The following is a 23,095-nucleotide window of genomic DNA, read 5'->3' on the forward strand; positions in this document are numbered from 1 at the left end:
GTGCACATGACTTCTGAGAAAGGCGGTTGTGGGGAGTGCGTCATTATGTGTGTCTGTGTGTTTTGAGGTGTTGTGTGCGCCTTGAAGAAATTCAGGGTATTGCCTGATGGGCCTCACCATACAGGGGATTCCATTTGAACAATAGTCGGTGGATAAGATGATAGCAACAGCTGATTGTATGTGCACGCACACACTCAGATTAACGCATCCAGCAGGGCACAGCTCTAGCATTTATTTGGGGTTATGTTCACATCATCCACGTTGGTAATATTCATTCTCTTGTTTTTTGGTCTCTATACTAAAGATTTAACTGCTAAATGCTCAATTCTGTTGACTAGCTGATCGCTAGTTGTGTCTGTTTGTTGTTGGTGCCGTTATTAATTTGGCCAAAAGCATTTCACTCTCACTGCCTTTTGAAACATGCAGAATACGATATGACGCAAGATAGACCTTTTATTTTTCCCTCACACCTGACACTTTGTCTTTTGTGACTTTCCCTAATGTGTTATCTGAAAACCTCAGTTGCAGAGCCATAGTATTGATAGCTGGGAAGCTTGGTTGCTAAGGGTGAGGATGCTGCTGCTAGTGCTTCTGATTCATTCTGGATGCCGATTGGCTGGTGAAGCACAGTTTCCCAGAGTGGACAAGCTGGGACTCAACGTCCAGACACATGTATTTTAGGTAAACACACAACAAAACAATATTGGACAAATACATGCACATGAAACATTAAAAACAAGTATCTGCTGCATATTCTGAGCAGGATGACATATTCAATTTAGTTATGTCTCTTGGAGGGGTGATCTGCTGCCAATCATCTCAGTTCTTTTCCGTCAAAACAAACATATGCTTAAGAGGGTGACGTGTGAAACAGAGAGAGAGAGAGATGCTGCTGTGCTCCACTGGATGACTCACCGCTCCGTCACTATGACCTTTATCTGCCACCATCTCCACCTCTGTTGTCCCGTCTCCTTCATTCCTTTTCATTTTCTGCACACCTTTAACTTATTTTCTTGCTGACTGCGTTTGTCTTCTCACTTGCTACCCTACAAAGCCTCCTCTGTGCGATGCACATGAGCTCTTTCTAACGTCATTCCACCTTTTACCTCCCTTTTCGGTGCTCCCTTGCGTCCTCTCGCCGTGAAACCACCATTTCTCTGTCGCCGCAAGTCGCTGTCAAATAAGACCAACGTGCGACCAAAACAGAATGCGAGCAGACTGCAGCTCGTATACGGTAGCTGGTGATTTGATTGAACTAACTAAACAGGCAGCACTTAACTGCTGCTCCCAGTGTGGGAAGAAAACACTTAGGGGAGATTTCCGTAGTGCTACTGTACATCATTCATTGGACGTTTCAAAGCATGCTCCTAAGCCTCGTTAAAAAGATCTCTGGATATGGCAAACATATGGCGTTATTACCATAACATAGTAGTAGCATGTAGTATAGATATTATTTATATACTCCCAAGTTTCCTCCCTAAGCTAAGCAGCACCTACGATGTATTTTACTGATCAGCTTTAATCCGCTTCTTGTTTTCGGAAGCTCTGAGAAGAATCACAAAGTGATACCACATCCAGAATCAATAATAGAGTACTCTACTCCAAAGGTGAGGGCATATCAAATCATGAAAGCAGGGATCCTCATCAGTCTGGCTGCTCTCAACAGGCAGGTAGACAACTTCCAAGGTCAATCTCTAAATATAGAGGGACCCCAGAGAGAGAGAGACATGCAGAGAGAGAGGTGAGTGAAGGGGGAAAATGAAGGTGGATTGAGGGACAAAAAAAGCTAACGTGGTAATTAAGTTTCTTGGCTCATGCCTCGGACTTCTATTTAAATGCTTACACGGAAGAGGTATCAGGATTTCCATGTGTTCAAAGTGAAATGAAAGGCAAACTTTGTTGGAGTTCTAAAATAAACTTAGCTAAGTGTGTGAATGTTTTAGCAGTGACGGCATGCATGTGCCTAGGCTATTACATCTGTGCATGAGGGTGTTGCAAGTGCTGCAGCACCAGCAGAGGTCATTCGGGACAGAGCCCCTCCCTTGCAGTCTGCTGCCACAAGTTGGATGAGCACCCTCCTCTCTCCTCAATTATGTCTGTTTCTCACATTCATCATCCCTCTCTCACTCCCACATATTCTGCTGCAAAGAAATGGGTGGAGATATTAGGTGTGCATGCGTGCTGACTCCCACAACGACACACAATTACGCTGATCCTTTCGCAACATATCTCAACTCAGATGTTCATTGCTGTGAAACCGCTTGCGGTAACAGATTAAAAAAAAGAATTTATTAAATGTGCCTTTATATCATAAAGGGTTCTATGCGCATCGTGGAGTTCTGGGAGGTCCTTCTACTTCCCTGTTGTCCTAAAAAAACATTACTCCATCCTTATTTCTTAAAATGAGGGGCGGGGGGCAGCCACGGCAATACACCAGCTGGCACAAGAGACCCCAGTGTCTAATTGTCTTATGATGGAAAAAAGATGTTTCATACAATGAAAGAGTTCTGGGTAATGATTGCAGGGAATGCTGTTTCCAGTGGGAATGCATCCTTCAGGTCCATCTGGTCTTTTCGGTTGAATATAAATAATGAATCATTAGTTCCATTCTGCTGATGCTTGCCACAACCTGAAGGTGAGAGGGAACTAGAAACAGGGTTTTCAAACACTAAGTCGCGCACACAGACAAATTCACAGCTGTTCCCAAACATAGTATCAAACCTGTCGCCCCTTTATTCTTTTTTTCTTCTTCTTGTATCTATTTGGTTAACAAGAAGCATGTTGTTATAGATTGAGTGAGTTGTTATGTTGCCTTTAGCCATTGCCAAATGGTACTACAGTATTTTATAACTTATGTCATGTTTAATTAGCAATGACCATGATGGTACTGTGTCAAGGTGCAGGCCACGTTATCTAAATATGAATTCAGATTGAGGGGATTTTTTAAAATACAAATTGTGGCGACCTGGCTTTAATGTCTCTCTGTAGATTTGGTTAAAACATATCAGATATATTATCTCAGTAGCTACCAAACAGTCAATGCCAGTGTTTTTCTATTGTTTTATCATTGTTTATACAATTTGGTTGGGGTTAACAAGAGAGAATGGACATGAATTGCAATGTGATGTGAGCTTTGCAAGTGTACGAAATCCATTTCACACAAGTAAAATGAAACATACATCATTAGAAAATCACTCACCTCTCCCCCAATCCCAACCAATTTAATCGCACGCTGTGTGCCCTCTTCCCCATCCTACCAAGACTGTATTTTAATAAAACTGTAAATTTTGTGGCTGAGGAAGCATTAAAAATGCCAGCAATTTGGGATTTAAGAACTCCTGGCTATCAATCCATGTAAAAGTGTGTCTAGCTCATAGAGACCCTCAGCTATGTCATCTTGTGAAGGGTGGGGTAACTGCTGCAGTCCCTGTGGGGCTGGGTCCTCATCTTAATCCGTATTTTGACACCTTCATTGGAGAAAGATGTGGGACAATAGAAGGGCTTTTTCTTTAATGGGTGGGTTATTCCTGCTATACCTGAATACCTGCCCACTTTCAAGCAGGGGAAGAAAAAAAGCCAGGGACGACTGTGTGCAGGTAAACTTCACTACATTAGTTATTTTGACTTGACATTCATTTTGTCCACTTTCATGATTGCATCAATAGCAGTTTATTCATCTTCCGTATGTGTGAGTTGTGTGATTGCTTGACAGGTGTGGGCAGTAATAGGTAGCCTCAGAGCATAATAAGCAACACATGACAAAGGACCTCAAAGAGGGGCACTAAGGGTTCTACTGCCATGAGCCCACATGGTACTGTAATATTCTTTCAAACTAAAGTAACAAAACACACGGACAACCATGCACACAAATAGAGTATCCTTAAATAGACAAAGAGGCATTGCCAGCAGCCATTTAGACTGGTGCATCCGATAAAAAATGAAAATAATGATAAATCGACCGGGTTAAGGTCGACACAGGAACTGCTGAGGTGCTGTTGCTGTTGCTGCTGCCTCATTAGCTCTAATTCCCTCAAGTAATTGTTCTCGTTTCACTAGGACAATTTTCCCTACCTTTCATCATTAAAGAAAACATTATACAGCTCGCATTCTTTTCATGAATTGCCTTTCTATCCTCGGGGCTCGAGCAAATTGACTTGGTGGAATTGTTAGTTGTGCCGGCACCATGCTTCCCCTTTAATGTGGAGCAGAGAGGACAGCAGTGTCGGGGAGCGCAAGGCGGTGGGGCGAGGCGCGCATGTAGATCTTTAGTATGCGATGCCCGGATGCAGCCCTACGCATATCAACTATGGTGAATTACGGTTAAATATGAGAGACATGGAAGGAGGCGGCAGCTCGGAGACAGTTGGTCGTGATGAGGTGACACATCCGTTTGACAGATTAGTCAAATCTTGGAGGAAGGACAGCTATGAAGGAATGGACTCACGAGCACACGGCGCCTTTTAAGAGGAGACAAACTGGATAAGATTACATGCGCCTACAGAACCAGGGTGAATTCCTGCATGTTATTCTCTTGAAATATACGCTGTAGTCTGACAGATAAACGCTATGCTGGTTTGTTAAGTGCATGGAGTCTGTTGTGGCTCTCCATGGTCCACACAGGAGAGGACTGCAAATGGCTTAAGCTCGCATAGCACCTGCACTCCAAACTAACTCACTCGTGCTGGCGACTCTACTACAAAGCTGACATTTCATGTTTGAACATCCCAGTGCATGAACCTGGCGGCTTTTTCCTCCCAATTTATGGGGAGGAAGCCTGTGAAAAACGCCCCCACAGGATCGCGTTTTCCCATTGAGTGGGTTGCGAAATGAAGCCTCCAGTCGTTACAAATGTGCATCTTTCGCGTGGTCCTATGAATATTCCACATTTCGAAAAAAAACGAAGGGCGAGTCTACGTGGAGATACATTAAAATAATGAATATTCTAACTAGGTACACGCATTGGTGGAAAAACCTTCAGGATGATTACGGACCGGTTTGGAGATCAAACAGGTGATTTCGTTTTTGCTGAGATCTGCCCTGGGTACCACCGAGCAGAAGATACCCACAGCAACGCAACCTCCCTTTCCCAATGAGTCTCGGTAGACATCACAGGATTACCTCTGATGTTGCAGGCGTTAGCACATAGTTCCGAATAGGTGGAGTCATATTTTGTAATTTTTTTTTTTTAAATCTAACATCTGTAGGTTTTCTCACTTTATTCCAAAAACAAACGAACCATGTGTTGAACCCCACACCAGCAGTGTTGTCTCGCCTCGTGTGTTGCTGACAGAGAGAAGAGCCCCCTTTGACCTGTTGGATATGGGGCGCCGTTTATAAAATGTTGCACGTTCTAAAATCCTGCGCAGTTTTGGTACATTTAGCATCATCATGTGAAAAAAAAGCAGGACAATATTCATATGTCACCTTTTCAAACATTTAGAGAGAAATTCATGTAAATACATGCAATAACTTTTCCAAGGATAATGTTTGTCAGTAACATTAAGTTGTATAATAATATAAATATTTAATCTAAATGTAAATGTTAAATGTTATACAGGAATGTTAAAAAGATATAGAAATCTTTAGACATTTAGACTCAACACTTAACATTTATATTTAACATTTACATTTAGATTAAATATTTATATTATTTAACAACTTGGTGTTACTGCCAAACAGTATCCTTGGAAAAGTTATTGCATGTATTTACATGAATATCGTCTCATACAGACAGGTGAAACTTTGAAGATTGTATGGAGCACTCATCATATAATTCAATTTGTTAGTTGAAACTGTACCCTGTGAGAGCTGATAGAGTATTACTGACTGGCTTATTGATCCTACAGTGTTCTCATTTGAGGGAGAACTCACAACCTAATACACATAGACACAATGGAGCCAATGAGCTCAAGTGTCTCTTCTGTCTCTCTCCTGCTTGTTATTTTCTACTTCCCTTGTCTGTTGCCTGTTTGCAGGATGGTCTGGAAGTAACATAACATTTTTAGGAATAACTTTTGCCAAATTTAATCAGAAATGCATATCAGTACGTTTTAAAAGTGATATGCTAGAAATCCAAATGCACTTTTTATTGATCATCATCCGCTTTTTTTCCTGTTGCTCTTTCTAGACGGATCTTCCTGTACCTGAACCGACGACCGCGTGGTGCCTTCATCTCCTTGCGCCCCGACGTGGCCCCACCCTTTCTAAAACCTGCAGGTCCCATCTGCCTCGAGCATGACGGTTGCCACCAGCGACCCCGCGGATGAGGCAGCTGCACATCCGGGTCAGCCTCACGACCTGTATGACCCAGAGCTGGATCACGAATGCTGCGAGAGGGTCGTCATCAACATTTCAGGCTTGCGCTTCGAGACACAGCTCAAAACCCTCTCCCAATTTCCAGAGACGCTGCTGGGGGATCCCAAGAAGAGGATGAGGTATTTTGACCCTCTCCGGAACGAATACTTTTTTGATCGTAATCGACCAAGTTTTGATGCCATTCTGTACTACTACCAATCAGGGGGGAGATTGCGACGGCCTGTTAACGTGACCCTGGACATTTTTTCTGAGGAGATCCGGTTTTATGAATTGGGTGAGGAAGCTATGGAAATCTTCAGGGAGGATGAAGGTTTCATAAAGGAGGAGGAACGGCCTCTGCCGGAGAATGAGTTTCAGAGACAAGTCTGGTTGCTTTTTGAGTATCCGGAGAGCTCGGGTCCTGCACGCATTATTGCTATCATCTCTGTTATGGTGATTCTTATCTCTATTGTCAGCTTCTGCCTGGAGACATTGCCAGTTTTCCGAAATGATGATGAGGAGATGTACAATTATCAATTCCAGTCCATGTCCAATGCCACCTACATCTATGATAACTCAGCTTATTTCAAAGACCCTTTCTTCATCGTGGAGACCCTGTGTATCATTTGGTTCTCTTTTGAGTTCCTCGTTAGGTTCTTTGCCTGTCCCAGTAAAGCTGGATTTTTTGGCAACATCATGAACATTATTGATATCGTGGCAATCATCCCCTACTTCATCACCCTGGGTACAGAGCTAGCAGAGAGGCCCGAAGACGGCCAGGCAGGACAGCAGGCTATGTCTTTGGCTATTCTGCGCGTCATTCGTCTAGTGAGGGTGTTTCGCATCTTTAAACTCTCCCGTCACTCCAAAGGGCTCCAGATCTTGGGCCAGACTCTGAAGGCAAGTATGCGTGAGCTAGGCCTCCTCATATTCTTCCTGTTCATCGGCGTGATCCTCTTCTCCAGCGCTGTCTACTTTGCAGAAGCAGACGAGCCGAATTCCCAGTTCAGCAGCATCCCTGAGGCCTTTTGGTGGGCAGTGGTTTCCATGACCACAGTGGGCTATGGAGACATGGTCCCAACGACCATTGGAGGGAAGATTGTCGGATCTCTCTGCGCAATTGCTGGTGTGCTAACTATTGCCCTGCCTGTACCTGTCATTGTGTCAAACTTCAACTACTTCTACCACAGAGAGACAGAGGGTGAGGAACAGGCACAGTATCTGAATACCCCAAGTGTGCCTAAAGCCAGCTCAGCTGACGATCTGAAGAAGAGTGGTCGGAGCGGCAGTGGGTCCACTCTCAGTAAATCTGAATACGTGGAGATCCAGGAGGGTGCAAACCACAGCACTGAGGACTTCCGACCAGATGGCATGAAAACAGGAAACTGTACACCGGCCAACACTAACTATGTAAACATCACTAAGATGCGAACAGATGTGTAATGCGAGTGACCATACATGGTTAACTCCAGCTGGGGTCTCCAAGGGGAGGATTATGGTGGGGTCCCATGCATTGAAAAACATGGAGCTCCCAACATAGGAGTCCAGAGCAGATTAATGGGTTAATCTTGGGGAAAAGGTGAGTCAAGAGGACTTCTTGATGTCACTCATCTTGTGGACCATCAGCGCATATCATAGAGTTGCTGTCCCTCTTGTTTAGGACATTGTCAGCGTCTGCATGGAGTTAGTCTTACCTATGTGGCAGTTGTCTCCCTGCTCGCAACTGTAGCCTAACAGTAGCCTAACCAGTAATAACCAATAGTAACAGTCTAAAGGGACCACTAGTTTATTTTTTCTTGCTCAAACTGCCGTGGGGAGGAGGGGGCTTGGGGAGTTGCAGGATAACAACAATCTACATCAATGGGACATTTATTTTTAAACTTATCTTAACTTATTAACTTGTGATTAAAACAGGCCATTTTATCAGGATTAATGAGCTTTAATCTGCCACTCCAACTGCCAAGGACCTGATTGAGAGAAAAACAAAGTCAACAACAAAGTAACTCTTCTCTTTGGGCAAAACTGAATAGTGCTTTGGCCATCTCCAGATTTGATCCAGTAGAACTAGTAAGCCCTGTTGAGAACAACAGATAGAGGATGTTCTGTGCTGTGTTACCAAACCTCAATAGCACACCTTCTCTGCTTCTCAGCTCAAGTGGATTTACAGTGAGAACACTCTTATTGCCAAGACTTTGCCTTTTTTGTTAGCAGGTGGACAAAAGAAATGTCTCAGTAAACAGAGTGAATGTTTATTTATTGATGTGGATTTTTTTTGTAATACGATGAATGTGTGCTTCTTATCTACATTTTTCTGTGATACGTCATGTAGAAGGATAGTGAATGTTTTCTCTGCGGCATTCTTAATGAGTGCCTATTTTTCCATCCTCATAACTTGAAGTGTCTCCTTAGACCCCACCTTGGTCCACTGTAACTGATGTACAGTGAGGAGAGTTCAGTTCAACACCACTGCCCAGCAAAACTGTTGACTTCATAGCATTCCACGTTGAAATATATTGAATAGAGGATCAAAATATAATTCATTTCAACCAGGTTTACCAGGTTAAAGTTTTTTTGATGTTTTTTTATTAACACAGTTTAAAATGATTTTTATAGTGCCCACAAACAAAGACAGAGCCGTAATAATTCAAGATAATTGTTGACAGCTAAATGAATAGATCACCAAAGACCTCCTGGCGTTGTAGATCACAACGGCATTTCTGTGTGATAAAAGTTTAAATGATTCCTTTTGCTAATTTTGCCCAAATAATCTAGGACCGAGATTGTATCGTCCATGGGCTTTTTAATCAAACAGCTACTCTGCTATTGTAGTGCCGCATGCCCTTTGAAGTATTCACTGAAGCATGAATTAGTATTCATAACAGTTGAAAAGCCAAATGGCATCAATATATTACTATATCTCTACTGCAGCTATGTGCGAAAACAGTATGCTTTAGAAGTATGTCATGCTTCCCGTGAGTATCTTCTTGCCATTGTTATCTGAAATATTGTTGAGTCCCAATCCATGTGAGTTGCTTACCTAGAGAGGGTTGTGTGTGCATGGGAAGATTTAACTGTCCTGAATATAAAGGAAGAAGGAACAACAGTTCAACTGAGGGCAAAAAGGAGAAAGTTTGAGAGGAGATGAGATTCCAAATCCTCCCTCCGGGCTCAAGGTCGGGGATGGCTAAGTATTTCAACATCTCAGAGGCTACCTACTGCTAACTTAAGCTTTAACGTCTTAATAGTCAGTTGCAGTTGCAAACCAGTAACAGTGTCTTGTATTGGAGGCGCAACAACAGCTACTGCTGTGTCTACTGCCAGCACAACGGAGTCACAGATTCAAACGGTCCTTTGGGCTGACCTTCTGTCCTGCCAAGTACATTATAACACTCCATGGGATTGTCTGAGTGCAATTATCTCTAATATAGGCCCATCCTGCTCAGTGTGTAGTGTTGTATCTGTGTGTGTGTGTGTATGTGTGTGTGTGTGTGTGTGTTCATGTGTGTGTTCATGTGTGTGCGAGTGAAGAACATGAAAGAGACAAAGAGATTGTGAGGAATAGAGAGCTTTTAGACATTAGCAGTTATCTGAAACACTCGTCTGCTTTACTCCAGGTCCGGTGCTAAGTATGTTCTACTCCTTAGCACACTGTTTACAGCCTGTGCATATCTTCGGCAGGTGCATGTAGTACAATAAAAAGACAAGGATACTGCCCGGGATGTCCTGTCACACTCACTGGAGATGGGATCTATGAAAATGAGATAAGCTGCAGTATCAGCCGAGTACTGGGGATTGAAGGGGAGAGAGGAAAATACGATAATGAAAGTAAACACTGCCCCCACCCTCTTTTGCTGTTTGATTTGATGTGTACGTGTGCTCTTCTAAACTGTTCTTGTGTATTGGATCACCTATGTAACTATGTGGCGTAAAAGCTTGGCCTGGACATGTGTCATTTCCACTCTTGTGAAAAGGCAGAAAACGTCTTGAAGAAAGCAACAGCACGGCAAGTCAGCATCGTCTGAACATGGGAAAACACACCTTTGCAGCATTTTTGCTGTAATGCACATACAAAATGAGGACAAGCAAACACACAAGCCGGACAGTTGGACACATACAGCAGGTATGCACACCGGCTGTGATGGTCACGCCAGTATCACGACAGAAACCAAAATCGACCTTGAAGGCAACAAAGTGATCGGCCTCAAACCCACTACTGATGGTTATCACACGTAACCATGGAGACAATGTGCTAAAGAGTTAGAGCTGCTTTCAATGATGTCTTGAAATGTCTCAAGCTTCAACTTTAAAATGAGCTTGTAGAGATTCCTGTGTAGCAGGGGGTCAACGTGTATGCTTGCTGAATTAATCCAGTTTTACATAAGAAAATAGTCTCTTGGGTTTGAAGTGCTCCAAGGACAAAGGACGGAAGTATTTTAAGAAATCGCAAAGTAAATATGATTTCTATGAGAACTTTAACTTATTTGTGTCATCAGACACCGTGTACACCGTGTACCTGTTTTTGTTTTTTCTTCTACATGTTTTTCTATTTGACTGTTATTGATGGCTCACTCGGTGCAGGGGGGCTTTGACCCAAACACACACGCAGGCCTCAGTCGAATAGATTCTGTCTGTCCGCCTTAAAACACCCCAAAACAACCACTTCTTCTACTTCTACTTCTACTTTATGTCCTCCGGCTTTATCAACCACCACATGTGTGTATAACATTTAGATAACCCTCAGCTGTGTTTTTTCTGAAAAAATACTAAACTATGAAGCAAACTGTCCATTATTACATTAAGGAAACCTGGATCTGAACATGTCCTTCATAAGGAACTTCAGTGAATATAAATTGATTTACAAAACATTTTGACAACTACTTCCATAGTTTAATATTATTGTAAATCATAATCATACTATGGATAATATATCACTGAAATGTCTTTATTCTAGCCTCAACCTACTGTTTTTTCTTGTGAAGGTCCTTTTGTCAAGATTTAGGAAAAAAACATTACTACATTAACAGTGGATTCAAATCAGCTTTTCTCATGAGGGTATCTATTATGTCCTTCACAATAATAATATTCTTTGTGTGCCTGATATCCACATAATTAAGCAGAAAATGATTGAGCCTCCAACTCCAAATCAGTGACTGTTCATGTTTTATGAAATTCACCATGGGAGGTCAAACGCAGACATTTGCTTCCCACTGAGTCTCTACACAAAAAGACACAAGGAGTGTCTCATTGGATTTAAAAAAACGAACAAAAAAAAGGTCACGAGAAAGAAGAGTTACCATTAAAATGTATGAATGCATCACTTCAGCGGCTGCTCTTGTGTCCATTAAAGATGGCATATTTGAATTGACTATGGGCCCTTACCTCATTGCTTTTTATGTCCTGCTCGTCTCCTTAAGTGAATCGTGTGCCTGTGTCACCTTCTGTTTATTAAACCAGCAATGGGCAAAGTGAGGAAGAGAGAGCGGAACAAAACGCTCTTGACTCCTGGTTCAAAGTAGAGTGGGAGAAGTACAAACAGACTCTGTATCATCACCATTTCATAACATTTACACTAACCCAGGAGCGGGAAATGTTTTGCCTCACCTCTCATTGTCTTATCGTTGCACTCTTATCCCCGCTGCGTCAGTTTGATCTCTCTTACCCTCTCTATTATTTGACCCTCTCATGTTTCCTTTCCCACACACATGCCTCTCCATCCCTCCCTCTCCACCAGCACTAAGCACCACACTAATGCACAGTGTGAGATGTGACTCTCCCCTCAGACCTATTAGGAGTATAATGCACCCTCTGGTCCACCTTGGTTGGCTGGTTTCCGGTGTGGAAGCTAAGGCCAGCCGCCTGGCATCCTTCCAGATAGCTAATGGGTATTGATCCACGCTTGCTGTTTGATTATCAATGTATTAAACAGAAGCTTGGCTCAAGTTCTCCTTAAGTCGGCCAGACAGAAACTATTGCTGCATCCTGAATCAAAAACACACACGTGGGTTATCTCATCACGAGTTGAGGTTGTTCTCTGTTTTTGTCCTGACTTTTATTTGAAGATTTGAAGTAACTAGGAAAGAATGATTAAACGGATGGAGTACCAATTTTTTTTGTCAGTCCAGTTTCTTCTGTTTGATTGAAACACGCTGTGAACACTATTTCATGGCAAAATCAGATGATTGATAACCTAATACACATTACAGTTAACAGCCTGTCTTTCTATACCAGGTTCGTGGGGGAAACCTGTACTCTGTGCATATGTGTACGTGTGTGTGTGTGTGTGTGTGTGTGTGTGTGTGTGTGTGGAGAAGAAACCGCTTTATCAACTTCCTCCATTAAAAGCAGACACAACATGTTTCCCTTATGTCCTTCTAGCTTTGGATAGTTAATCAACCAAAACCAATACGCATATTGAATGGTTTAAAGTCATTTTAGGTGTCAAAAAATATATCTCAAAGTAAGTAGTAGAAACGGGAAGTGCATTATCACAACGTTTGAGAAAAGAAGGATGTCACTGGTTTCAGCTTGTCAATGTGTTTAATGAGCTGAATTGATTTATGGGTGGGGCCCACATTCTGTAGGCTGCTGTCCATCATACACCTGTACTAAAACACAGCGTGCCGAGGGTCCTCCCTGTTATCTCAGATGAAGATGTATTTGTAAATGGAACGGCTGTTTACAGTGAGTGTATTTTAACAACTGGGTTTAATGAGAGGACATATCTCATAGCATTTGGCAATAGAGCAGACTATGTCAACAGAATTTTCATAGATAATGTAAATGGCATTTATATCTTTTATTTCACCTCATTTCTGCAACATTAAAATTAAATCTGTCGGACCAAGTGTAATAATTCTCACCACAGTGAGGAAACATGCAAATTATACCCACTCTGTACCTCCACAGACTCATTGCTCACAGGCATCATGTGAAGGCTTAAAATATCTCTACTGCATTAATTATCAATGAATACAAAAACCACGTTCTACAACCCTTACTGATCTTCATTTTCCTTATAAGTTTTATGCTTTAGTGTGTTTTTACTCTTTGTTTGCTTTGTCTTAAAAGTTTACTGTAGAACTGATACACAAACACACTGAGTCTCCATCAAGCACGGCTTTTTGTTCTCTTGAAATTGCCAGCTGACGTAAGCTAAAGAAAAAAACGAACAATCACCCAATTTGACAGACTTTTCAGATTAAAAGATTTTTCTTTATCCCTGTAATTTGTCAACCCCATACTCTCTTTGGCCTCTGAGACAGAAATGGGAAGAAAAAAAAGTTCACAAACAGGATGCTGGCATGGACAACCTTTGGAGAAATAAAATGAATCCTTGAAACTGACTTTAGATATGTTACATTTATGAACAAATGCAATCGAAATTTAAGAGCCTCCCATGCCATGTGTCACCCCGTGGCCTGGAAAGTAAAGAATGTGCAGTGCCACCAGAAGCCTGCAAGGGGCAGCCTATCCACACTCTCAAAAAGGATCCAGACTAGCAACCTCTCCGTAGCCCGAGGCTGTTCGCAGGTCCAGGGGTCAGCCGGGGGTCAACCAGTAGAAGCACCCGAGGCAGACACATCTATTTAAACAGTTTAGCCTTTTAACATGCCAATATGGGTTCAAAATGGAATAATAAATTACAAGGTGGAATTGCCAAAAAACTAAAATATCTTGATCAAATGCTGAATTAAAAAGCAATAAAGTTCTGTTTAACCTAAAAATAAAATGTAACAACAACATACTACACTCCATGCGGCACTTGTCATTAGAAGTGAGGAGGGAAGTCATCCAGTGATGGTGGGAAAGAGCATAAGTGAACCAGGCAGAGGTTAGGAAACAAGCCTTTTTTAATCTCCTTACTCTCTCTTGCTCTCTCTCTCTCTCTCTCTCTCTCTCACACACACACACACACACACACACACACAAATCTAAATTCTCTTCGAGATAAAGCGTCGCAGCTTCGGTTGCAGTAATAAGAGGAAACAGGGATTTTACAAGCGGGGAATTGGCCAAATTAAACATATCATGCTGCTGCTGTTATATCACTCTCACATCTGGCCTCAGGGTGATTGGCCCGGGCACCATCATCGTGCGTCCTGTCGGTGCGGTCACCTCGAGGGTAACAGGGCGCGCGTTTTGGTCAGACGGTCCAATGCGCACGAACCATGAGTGCGTCGTGGCCCGGAGCGCCAAACTCTCTCTCTCTCTAACCACGGCAGGAGGTTTGTAGCATCGCCCTGAAGGTAGGCCGCTTCGCTCTCCTGTTGCACAGTCGAGCTGCATGAGCGCTGTAATTTGTCTACCAACGGAACAACAGAGACGTCACACTTCAGGCTCCTGATTTTTTAGACTCTTTCGTTTCTTCCGGATTTTTTACAAAAAAATCGTTTCTACCAAATTATGCATTTATTATCCTTAAGATAATTATTTAATAAATGTGTGTTAATAGATTCTTAATTGGATGTTTGTTGTGCACTAAATCCCAGATTAAGATTACTTGGTAGATTGTACCTCGGAAATGAGATTGCATTAGTTCTCCTTCTTTGCATTTCAATTGTTTTCAAAGATATTCAGGATTGAGAGAAACTAGGAGGGGGTTTTCTTTTTAGACTGGAAACTGGCCTGATTTTATGGCTTTAAATAGATAGTAAATGCATCATGCGTTTCATGTAAAACCTTGATCTGTAAAGTGGTTGACACAGCTGTCACATAAATATACCTTGAGAATGTATAAAATCGAACGCATGTAGGATAACATAAAGAGCTCAGCTTAATTATTTCCTGCCTCCGGTTTGAGGAATTTAAGTGCCTCTGAAAAAAGGTCCCAGTTCTTTGGTCAAAATGTTCTCATTTCGATGCATGTCGGAATCACTGACATGTAAGATAGCTCAACTACAGTTGAGATTTTTTTGATACATTTCATGTAAATTGTGAAATTTAAACTAAACTGTTTTTACAAATATTGTAGGGTTTTGCTTTTACCTCTGCTGGCATTGCATGCATCCATTTCTCCAAATACACCCTCTTTGATCAAAGTCCCAACTGCTACTTATCTCCAAGCAAACTTCCTGAAGTCAGCTTCTCACTTATTTATGCATTTATATTCATGATAGTCGGCAAGCTTAACCCTGTTTCATTTCCACGCTCTCGTGGTTATATTCTTAAGCTGGTATACATTCATCAGTAGACTTCTTGATGACCAACCGTCCAAAATGTGGAGGTTAGTAAATTGTTAGAGAGAAGTGCTCAGAAAAGTGGTGTAATATGTGTGTAAAGTAGTTTTTGGCATACAGGCAGACAAGGAGAGTCACTGACTTTGGCATTTGTGTTTGGATTTCGGGGAAGTGTGTTAGTTGTTTGTACGCCACCTGAGATTACTGATATGTAATAGAGGGTCAGACCAGATGGCCATATTTTCGTAGTCTGGATTTGGCATATTTCTGTGAATGATACAGCTTAATCCCGGATGTGCAGGAGCGACGGCAGGTTGGAGTGATGATAGCACTGCTTTTGAGGTAAAATGATATGACGACATTTAAGCTTTGGGTTTTGTCAGCTAATAACATGTTGCTTACTATGATGATAACATACAAAGAGATCAATACAGATGTGAGAGGGATTAGTGACAAGGAACAACATTGCAGAGAACATTCGCATGGTTTAGAGTGGTTCAACTGCATTTTTCTTCCTGAGCTACCGACAAATTGTTGATGCTTTTCCTTTGAAATGAATTTCATATTATAATATTAAGTAGGTAGAGTAACATAATTAGTGTGTGTGTGTGTATGTGGGGAGTGGTGTCTGTCTGTGTCTGTGTGTCTGTGTGTCTGTGTGTGTGTGTGTGTGTGTGTCTCTTGTCAAAAGGCCAAGGGAGGATTTGAGTCCCAGCTGCTGTGCAGTGGGACTTGGCCTGGAGCCTCCAGACACACCCATGTCAGCATCAACATCTTATGAATGCACAGGGATAAAAAATATATATGCCCCAGACAGACACAAAATTATTTTGAATGTTTTCTAGCCCTTTTTAATAATTTAATTCAGTGAGATCCGCTATATCTCGAGATATTTAACTTCCCAAAGTTTGTAACAAAGTCTATTTTTTGCTTGATAACACTTGTTAACATGTTCTGAAGGCCAATAATCCTTAAAAAAACATTTGCTTGTGTCTACTTCAGTGTGCACTTAAACACTCATTCAAATGTAGAATATATTGTTTTTATTATTGCTGCACATGGTTTTCATACACAATTTATTCTTTGAAATGACATTTGTGATTCGTATGTGTTTTTGCCCATTTGCCCCCCAGGATGACACACAAGTCACAAGAGTCATCGCAGCTTCAGAAATGTTCCTAAAAACACACACACACACACACACACACACATGCTAACACACTAGTGTCCACTCATATTGCAGCCCCACAATTAATAAATCACTGCATTTATTTTTAGTTTTATTAACAGGACAGTGTGTGATTCTGATTATGTGACATACATTACCAAATGGATATTTGCTTTTCATCTTTTTGTGTAAGATAATTCAGTGATGGATAGATAGACAGCTACATTAATCAATTGCTGCTAGATCAATTGATATTTTTTGCCTTTGTTTCAAGCCTTACTGTATTGAATACATTGTTTTACTTGACTGAGTCAAAATGCCTAATATTGTGTACTCATATATAAGAAAAACGCACTGGGATCCAGCGAATAATTCATTAAAATCTGAAAAAAAGAGTTATTCTTCATCTGATCATTAGCTGTTGTTTATTGTCAAACCAAGTGGAGCTAAAAAGAAGTGATTTTACAAGAACTCTGAAGCCTGTTTTTCATCTTTTCTTGGCAGCGAGCATAGGAGGTAGAGTAGGTAGAAATATATGACTCTGACAGCCTTATTTGTGTGTGTCTGTCCGTGTGCACGCTTGTGTGTGTGTGTGATGTGTGCCTATCTGTGAGGGCTTGCTGGTATCTGTGTTGACCTGACAGAAGAGATCCCTCGGCTTATAGCACTGAGCTAGGCAGCCTGCATTAATCTGCTTAATAGGGTAAAAAAAAACTACAGCCTCCAAAAATACGAGCTCTACCAACCAATGCCCTCACACAGCCAGAGACCCCCACCACAACAAAGAGACATATCATAGGGGTCCTACATACACTGGTGACCACAATGTATTTACTTTAACCCAGAAGAGAGAAGGTAGAAGAAAGTTAAGCTTTCACAGTTTTGTGAGCGCACTTAACAGAATCACCAACTTGGCTCAGCAGCAAACATCTGGCACACTGCAGATGTATTACTGTGATACCGAATATCATTCCGTAAAGTGTTTTGGAATTTGAACCAATTATTTAGCAGGATACATGCTAAATTAAAACGGCTCCATCAGCGGAGACTTTAAGCAAATTTACATCAGTTTAATTGCATGATACATGCAAGAATACATACATCAGAACACTGTCGTGGAATAACAACTATTAGATATCAAAAAGGATGGAATCCTGTCAATAAACTGTCAAAAGAAAAAAGTGGAAAAAAAAGAATTATTTTTGATTTTAATTAGAGAAATGTTAGGCAAATTTCCACTAATGTTTCCAGGCGACTCCCTGCTGATGTCCTGAGATCCCTTCAGATTACAATGTTAGGATTTTCAACATGATCAGCTGCAAGCAAAAGAACACTTGAAAATTTAATGAAGCCTCTGAAACCTCAAGCCTGAGTGGAATTACTTTGGATACACACTCACACACTCACACACACACACACACACACACACACACACAAACACGAGAAAACAACAAAAAAACTCCTTCCAGCTACTGAGATGAGGGGTTAGGAGGCGTAATAAACTGTTTTTATACCTGTTTTAAAACTGTTTCTTAACCTCTGTGGTACTTTTATACTTTAAAAGATCAAATTGGAAACGTTGTTTGTTGTCTTTTCATGGGGAGCATGTGAATCTAATCAGCTCAATAGGAGAGAAGAAGTGTGCTTGAGTTTATTGTCCCTTTGTCTTCCCACCACCAGCCTGAATGTTAATATGAATCCTAAACAGATGTTTTTCAATTTTTGCACATTGTGCAGATTTGTTTTAAGCGGAGACAACGCATTATTATTATTATCATTATCATTATCAACATCTTAATTTGTAGGGCGTAAATCTCCTTTGCACTTGCTTCTCGTGCCGACTAGCTGCAGCAAAGGATGGTAGTTAAGCTAGATCTGCCTGAACATCTGCTCATGTTTCCACATGTGGTAACGCGGGCAGCTTCCGAAAAGGTTTTACCGATAGACTCCCATAAAGTATTTTCTTTCTGCTAACCATGTGCAGGGCCTGCCTGTCTTTGTGTGCAAGTGTTGCAAGAGTTGATATCTAATGGGTTACTCCCACTACGAATCCTTGTGTATAGATATCAGGGCAAGAATAGGACCACCACAGGTTGGCAGCGGCCCCATATGACACCTCTGGAATATGCTTTCCCAACACACGCAAACTGCCTCGCAGTTGTTCTTTCAGCAGTGCTGCCCGCATTTTTTTTCATAATAGTCATTAATTATTCATTCATATTCATTAAGGTTTTCATTTTTTTTATTCTTTTGAGTTCCTATTTACCCCTAAGCCACTTCCTTTCCCACTAATCTGTTAATTTAATTTAATTATAGACTTCCATACAGAACTTCAGAGTGCCTGCCTTCTATTTTGATTTAATATTGTCATTAATCAAGTGTAAGTAGGTTCATTTTTAATGCATCACAAAAAATGATGAATCTTTTTATAATGTTAAAATGCATGTCAATGTCAATCTCTTTACAGTAGTAAGAGTTAAATCCATTCATTTAATCTAAATAGTAGAATATGCATGCTAATGTGCATCTTTTAAAATAGCAAAGGCACAGCATGTGTCATGTCTAGAAAAAGAAAAAAATATAGCAATGCATCCAAACATATATATTAATCCAATATTTGTTTCTGCTTCATTCACTTAGAAATACATGGGATCTAAATATAATACAATGACAGGACAAAAACAAAGAAAGTCCAAGAATGAGAGAAAATGAACATCGAACAAGGTTCATTGTGTTGCTAATTTGGTGGTGCATTAGTGTTCTAATATTGACTCTTTTGTGTCTAAAAACATCCTTAGTTTATGTCTTTGCATGAGCACTTTTACCTTTTAAATCACTTGATGTACAGCTTTGACGAGACTCTCCACGGAAGCTGTTCACACCTGCTCTAGTGAATTATGAGAGGCGGTAGCAGCTTCCTCACATGCCTGTGTGTGTATTTCAAAGAAAGAGTTAATGGAGGTGATTATATTTTTGAAAGTAAAAGGTAGAAAGCCGTGCGTGGTGTCAATGTCTTCCTCCCATCAAGCTCTCTTCCCGACAGTGTTGAACATGTAAAGGGAGTTGTTAAACATTAACTATTTATAAGTCAGATATGGATAAAGCCTGTTTGTGTGTAGGGTGACTGAGCCGAGCATGAAGGGATTTGGAGATCTAATCGCTCCATTCCGCATGAGAAGGCCTCGAACACTCACATCATTGAGGGATATATATATATATATATATACATACAAAATACAAAAATCACACACTCACGTTCGGAAACATCAACGGCACAATATCGACAGGTTGTGCCTGTGTGTTGTGTGTGTGCACGCGTGTGTGTGTGTGTGTGCGCGCGCGTGGCCTTTGCCACAGCTCTGGTTTCTACTCTAGCATAAGGTTACCCAATGTCGTCAGTTATAGGTCTGCCGTTCTTATATAAATTGAGGAAGAAGCAGATAGCTACAGCAGTGGCAGAACTTGTAAAGAACCCCTTTTCTCCCGTTTTTGCTTTTTACAGCATATTGTACACACACTTGGTCAGTAGACTTCTTGCTAAGGAAGGTAAGGTGTGTGCTGCCTGCTTGTTTTTCTGTCTATGAGCTTGTTTGTGCAGTTTAGTTGACCATTTTTTTCCAGGGTAAAAGGATTTTTTCAGGGAAGCAGTCAAATCACCAGGAGATTGCCTAGTTCCAGGTATCAATACAAAGGCAACTGTGTTCTTCTGCGGCTTCAATTTTAGAATCATGAGAAAGTTCTGCTCGTGGTTTAGAAAGGGAGTCATTTGATTTAACATTTTGCATGGTATTCATCATATCATTTTATCCTAGGAGCAATCCTACAAAGGATCTATAACTATTTTGAGTAAGCCCTCTTCCTGTGTGCACCATCCATCACGCAGCTTGTGTCTTTCCACCCTCGTTCTAATTCGTATCCTCTGCTCTGGATGAACTGCCCCTCGTTCCTTGGTGTGGTGCAACAAGGAATGTTCCTTATCCACTCAGCCCCCCCCCCTCCTCTTCTTTCCCTTTTCCCAGAAGTATTGCTATCACTGGCACTGCTTTGGGTTGAGTTGGTGACTCATCTCTAGAATCTTTAATTAAACATCTTTATTCGGCTACACCACTCGGTCACACACACACACACACACACACAGAAATGCATTCACACTAATTGGAGCAGCTTTTAAAACAAAAGTCACACTAAATGCATGGCACTATAAACGATTTCTAGAAGAAGGAATGTCCCAGTGTGGTGTAAATGTGACCTCAGGTGTCTGGGCAGGCTTGGCCTGCATGCTATCACTGCACGGCCACTTAATAATGCACTAATGTATGCACAGCCCCAGTTACGCTGAGACACTCGCACCTTGATTCCCTTTTAGCAGGCGCCCGTGTGTGTGTGCACGCCAGTGAGATATCGTGTAGTTACAGGAGATTAGGAGAATATTTTGGGGGTGTAAAATATATTGAAGTTCAGGCCAACAAGTGATTCAGTAGTCGTATGTCATGTGCTCACCTGATGACAACAAACAAAGAACAATCAACCATTGACAAAAACACACTGACTCTCTTTCTCTGCCTCCCTCTCTGCAGGTGGTCACCTTTTCCTGTGGGTGTAACTGCTTTGCTGAAGAGGCCTGGAACTCTGCCGCTGATTCGGCTCACTGAGCTTACCTTCCGTGCATTTGTGTGTGTGTGTGCTTGGGTAGTTGGGAGATTTGTGTTACCCTGGGATACCAAGGCTTCATGGTGGCGGAACCGCAGCCATGGATGTGGCCCTGGTAGACTTTGAGAGCCTAGGTGATCTACACGGCAGCTCTGAGGATGAAGTGGACACCTACGCTGACGAGACCACGGCTCTCACAGTGGACATGCCGGAGCACAGCAGCCCGGGCAGCAACGGCCTTCTACGAGCCTCTCAGCGCTCCTCCGCGCACGCCGCCTCCTGCTTTTGGGAATCCACCTCATCGATGCCCGTCCCACAGGCAGGGACGCTGGAAGTACCCCAGTCCCCGAACACGCCAACTCTAAGCAGACAGGGGCACAGTAGCTGCGCCAGTATGATCTCCAACTGGAAACTGCTGCTGAACAGCGAGAGCGCTAAGGAGAGCGAGGCCATCTTCAGCCGCCTTGCAAAGGAGTGCTGCGAGGATCTGTTTGTAGACAAACAAGGGCTGGACGACGGAGATCAGAAAGTCATCGTCAACATCGCCGGCCTTCGTTTTGAGACGCAGCTCAAAACTCTGGACCAGTTTCCTGAGACGCTGCTAGGTGATCCTTCAAAGAGGATGGACTACTTCGACCCGATGAGGAATGAGTACTTCTTTGATCGGAACCGACCGAGCTTCGACGGCATCTTGTATTATTACCAGTCAGGGGGTAAGATCAGACGTCCCGCTAACGTTCCTTTGGATGTGTTTGCAGATGAAATTGTGTTCTACGAGCTTGGAACTGAGGCCATGGAGCAGTTCAGGGAAGATGAAGGATTCATAAAGGATGTTGAAATCCCTCTACCTACCAATGATATATACAGGCAATTCTGGCTGCTGTTTGAGTACCCAGAAAGCTCAAACGCAGCCCGGGGTGTAGCACTGGTGTCCGTTTTTGTTATTGTCATATCTATCTTTATTTTCTGCATGGAAACGCTACCAGAATTCAGAGATGAGGCCGACCCAATTGTTGCCACGGCGTTACGGCACGTGAACCAGTCTGGACTTTACAGCTCCGGGGCTCCGCTCGGTGAAAAGCCCACGACTTTCTCCGATCCCTTCTTCCTCATTGAGTCTGCCTGCATTGCCTGGTTCTTCTTTGAACTGTGTGTGAGGTTTGTGGTCTGTCCCAGCAAAAGGGAATTTTTCAACAACATCATGAACATCATCGACATCATATCCATAATCCCTTATTTTTTTACCGTGATTACGGAACTGATCACAACGCCACAAGAGAGCTCAGGACAGAACATGTCTTTGGCCATCCTGCGTATCATCCGTCTGGTGAGGGTGTTTCGTATATTCAAGCTCTCGCGTCACTCCAAGGGGCTGCAAATCCTGGGACAGACCCTGAAGGCCAGCATGCGTGAGCTTGGCTTGTTAATCTTCTTCCTCTTCATCGGAGTCATCCTCTTCTCCAGTGCGATCTACTTTGCCGAGGTAGATGAGCCCAACACACAGTTTGTTAGCATTCCTGACGGCTTCTGGTGGGCCGTTGTTACCATGACAACCGTGGGCTACGGGGACATGTGCCCCATTACCATGGGGGGGAAAATGGTCGGCACTTTGTGCGCCATCGCGGGCGTGCTGACCATCGCTTTGCCTGTCCCCGTCATTGTCTCCAACTTTAACTACTTCTATCACAGAGAGACGGAGGCAGAAGAACAGTTGCCCTCGAAAGACGCTGCTGACCAAGCGATGAACGCCGACATCGCTGCCAAAGAGAGTAGCAACATTCTCCTCAGCAAAGCCAACGGTATCTGA

General features: G+C 42.3%; 2 protein-coding genes across 3 annotated transcripts; both read left to right on the top strand.

Moving 5' to 3' along the window:
• The first annotated feature begins 306 nt into the window (after positions 1-306).
• On the top strand, positions 307-12,398 carry kcna2b (potassium voltage-gated channel, shaker-related subfamily, member 2b). 2 transcript variants are annotated; one of them, XM_037480266.2, is made up of 2 exons: positions 307-681; positions 6,128-12,398. In XM_037480266.2, exon 2 carries the CDS (start codon positions 6,235-6,237, stop codon positions 7,735-7,737), a length of 1,503 nt encoding a protein of 500 aa, XP_037336163.1. In that variant the 5' UTR covers positions 307-681; positions 6,128-6,234; the 3' UTR covers positions 7,738-12,398. The 2 variants fall into 2 exon arrangements, with proteins under 2 accessions (XP_037336163.1, XP_037336162.1); XM_037480265.2 differs by lacking the exon at positions 307-681 and adding an exon at positions 1,968-4,508.
• Positions 12,399-21,349: 8,951 nt separating this feature from the next.
• kcna10a (potassium voltage-gated channel, shaker-related subfamily, member 10a) lies at positions 21,350-23,095 on the top strand. Its single transcript, XM_037480930.1, has one exon. It carries the CDS (start codon positions 21,389-21,391, stop codon positions 23,093-23,095), a length of 1,707 nt encoding a protein of 568 aa, XP_037336827.1. The 5' UTR covers positions 21,350-21,388.

This window comes from Pungitius pungitius, chromosome 1 (assembly GCF_949316345.1).
Source record: "Pungitius pungitius chromosome 1, fPunPun2.1, whole genome shotgun sequence".
Taxonomy (NCBI): Eukaryota; Metazoa; Chordata; class Actinopteri; order Perciformes; family Gasterosteidae; genus Pungitius; species Pungitius pungitius.